This window comes from Rhincodon typus, chromosome 49 (genome assembly GCF_021869965.1).
Source record: "Rhincodon typus isolate 14 chromosome 49, sRhiTyp1.1, whole genome shotgun sequence".
In the NCBI taxonomy this organism is placed as follows: Eukaryota; Metazoa; Chordata; class Chondrichthyes; order Orectolobiformes; family Rhincodontidae; genus Rhincodon; species Rhincodon typus.
In genome coordinates, this window is record NC_063380.1 from 3,734,180 (window position 1) to 3,735,147 (window position 968).

The 968-nt window shown below is 58.6% G+C and overlaps 1 protein-coding gene across 1 annotated transcript in view; it reads right to left on the minus strand.

The window, feature by feature from the left end:
* Window positions 1-114: 114 nt before the first annotated feature.
* LOC109925712 (E3 ubiquitin-protein ligase BRE1B-like) overlaps window positions 115-968 on the minus strand; it is a 9,315-nt gene continuing 8,461 nt past the window's right edge. The window contains exons 9-10 of the mRNA XM_048620908.1: window positions 680-797; window positions 115-553 (exon numbers count right to left, since the gene is read on the minus strand). Coding sequence (XP_048476865.1) covers window positions 224-553; window positions 680-797 — 448 coding nt within the window. The 3' untranslated portion in view covers window positions 115-223. The remainder of the gene's footprint in view (window positions 554-679; window positions 798-968) is intronic.

A 968-nucleotide genomic window follows, 5' to 3' on the forward strand; every position in this document is an offset into this window, starting at 1 on the left:
GGAGATAGAGACAGAGAGAGAGAGCGCACGGGAGGGAGAGACAGAGAGAGAGAGAGTGCGCAGGAGGGACAGACAGAGAGAGGGAGTGCGCAATAGATAGAGACAGGAAGGGAGAGAGAGTGAGAGCATGTGACAGATAGAGACAGGGAGGCAGAGAGAGGCAGAGGCAGAGGGAGATGAAGATATCATGCAGCAAGTGAGGGTGAGGCGGGACAGGAAAGAGTTAGCACACAAAGCAGAAGACGTAAAAGAGGGAGGCAGAGCGCGAGCTGGGGCGGGCAACCCGGGAAACACCAGGAAAAGGGCAGGAGGAGGCGCAAGCATGAGGGCAATGGGGCCACAAGTGCCCCTGTGGCCCCTTCACTGGGCCCAGGCCGATCGGACCCCATCTCCCCCTGCCCACCTGCTTGGTAGCTGCCAGCTTTTTCTGCAGGTGCTCGATCTGCTCCTCGGCGAACTTGATCTTCTTCACAGCGTCTTCATCTGCTAGCTTCTTACTCTCCCGCTTCTCCTTGTCTTCCATGTCTTTGATCTTCAGCTTCACCTCCTCCACCTTGGCACAGAGGGCACTCGGTAAATGGGCTGATAGCTGTATCCCTGCCCGCTATCCCCACCACCCCCATCCCCGCAGTACAGACTGAGCCCTCCCGGGGACCCTGGGCACAGGGGGGCTGTGTACCTCAGCCTTGGCTTTCTTCTCAGCTGCCATCAGCTGCACCTTGTCGCGCTGCTCCTTCGGGGCCGACTTGTACATGTCCAGCAGCAGCTTCATCTCCTTCTGGCTCTCCTGGGCCTTCCTGTTGGGGGCAAGGGCAGGCAGTCAGTACGGCAGGGAGCGTTCGCGGAGGGCAAGACACAGAGAGAGGGGGGAAAAGAAAGAGGAAGAGAGACGGAGAGATACAGAGATGGGAGGGATAAAACAGAGAGAGAGGAGGTGAGAGAGATGGTGGGTGGGTTGTGGGGAGAGA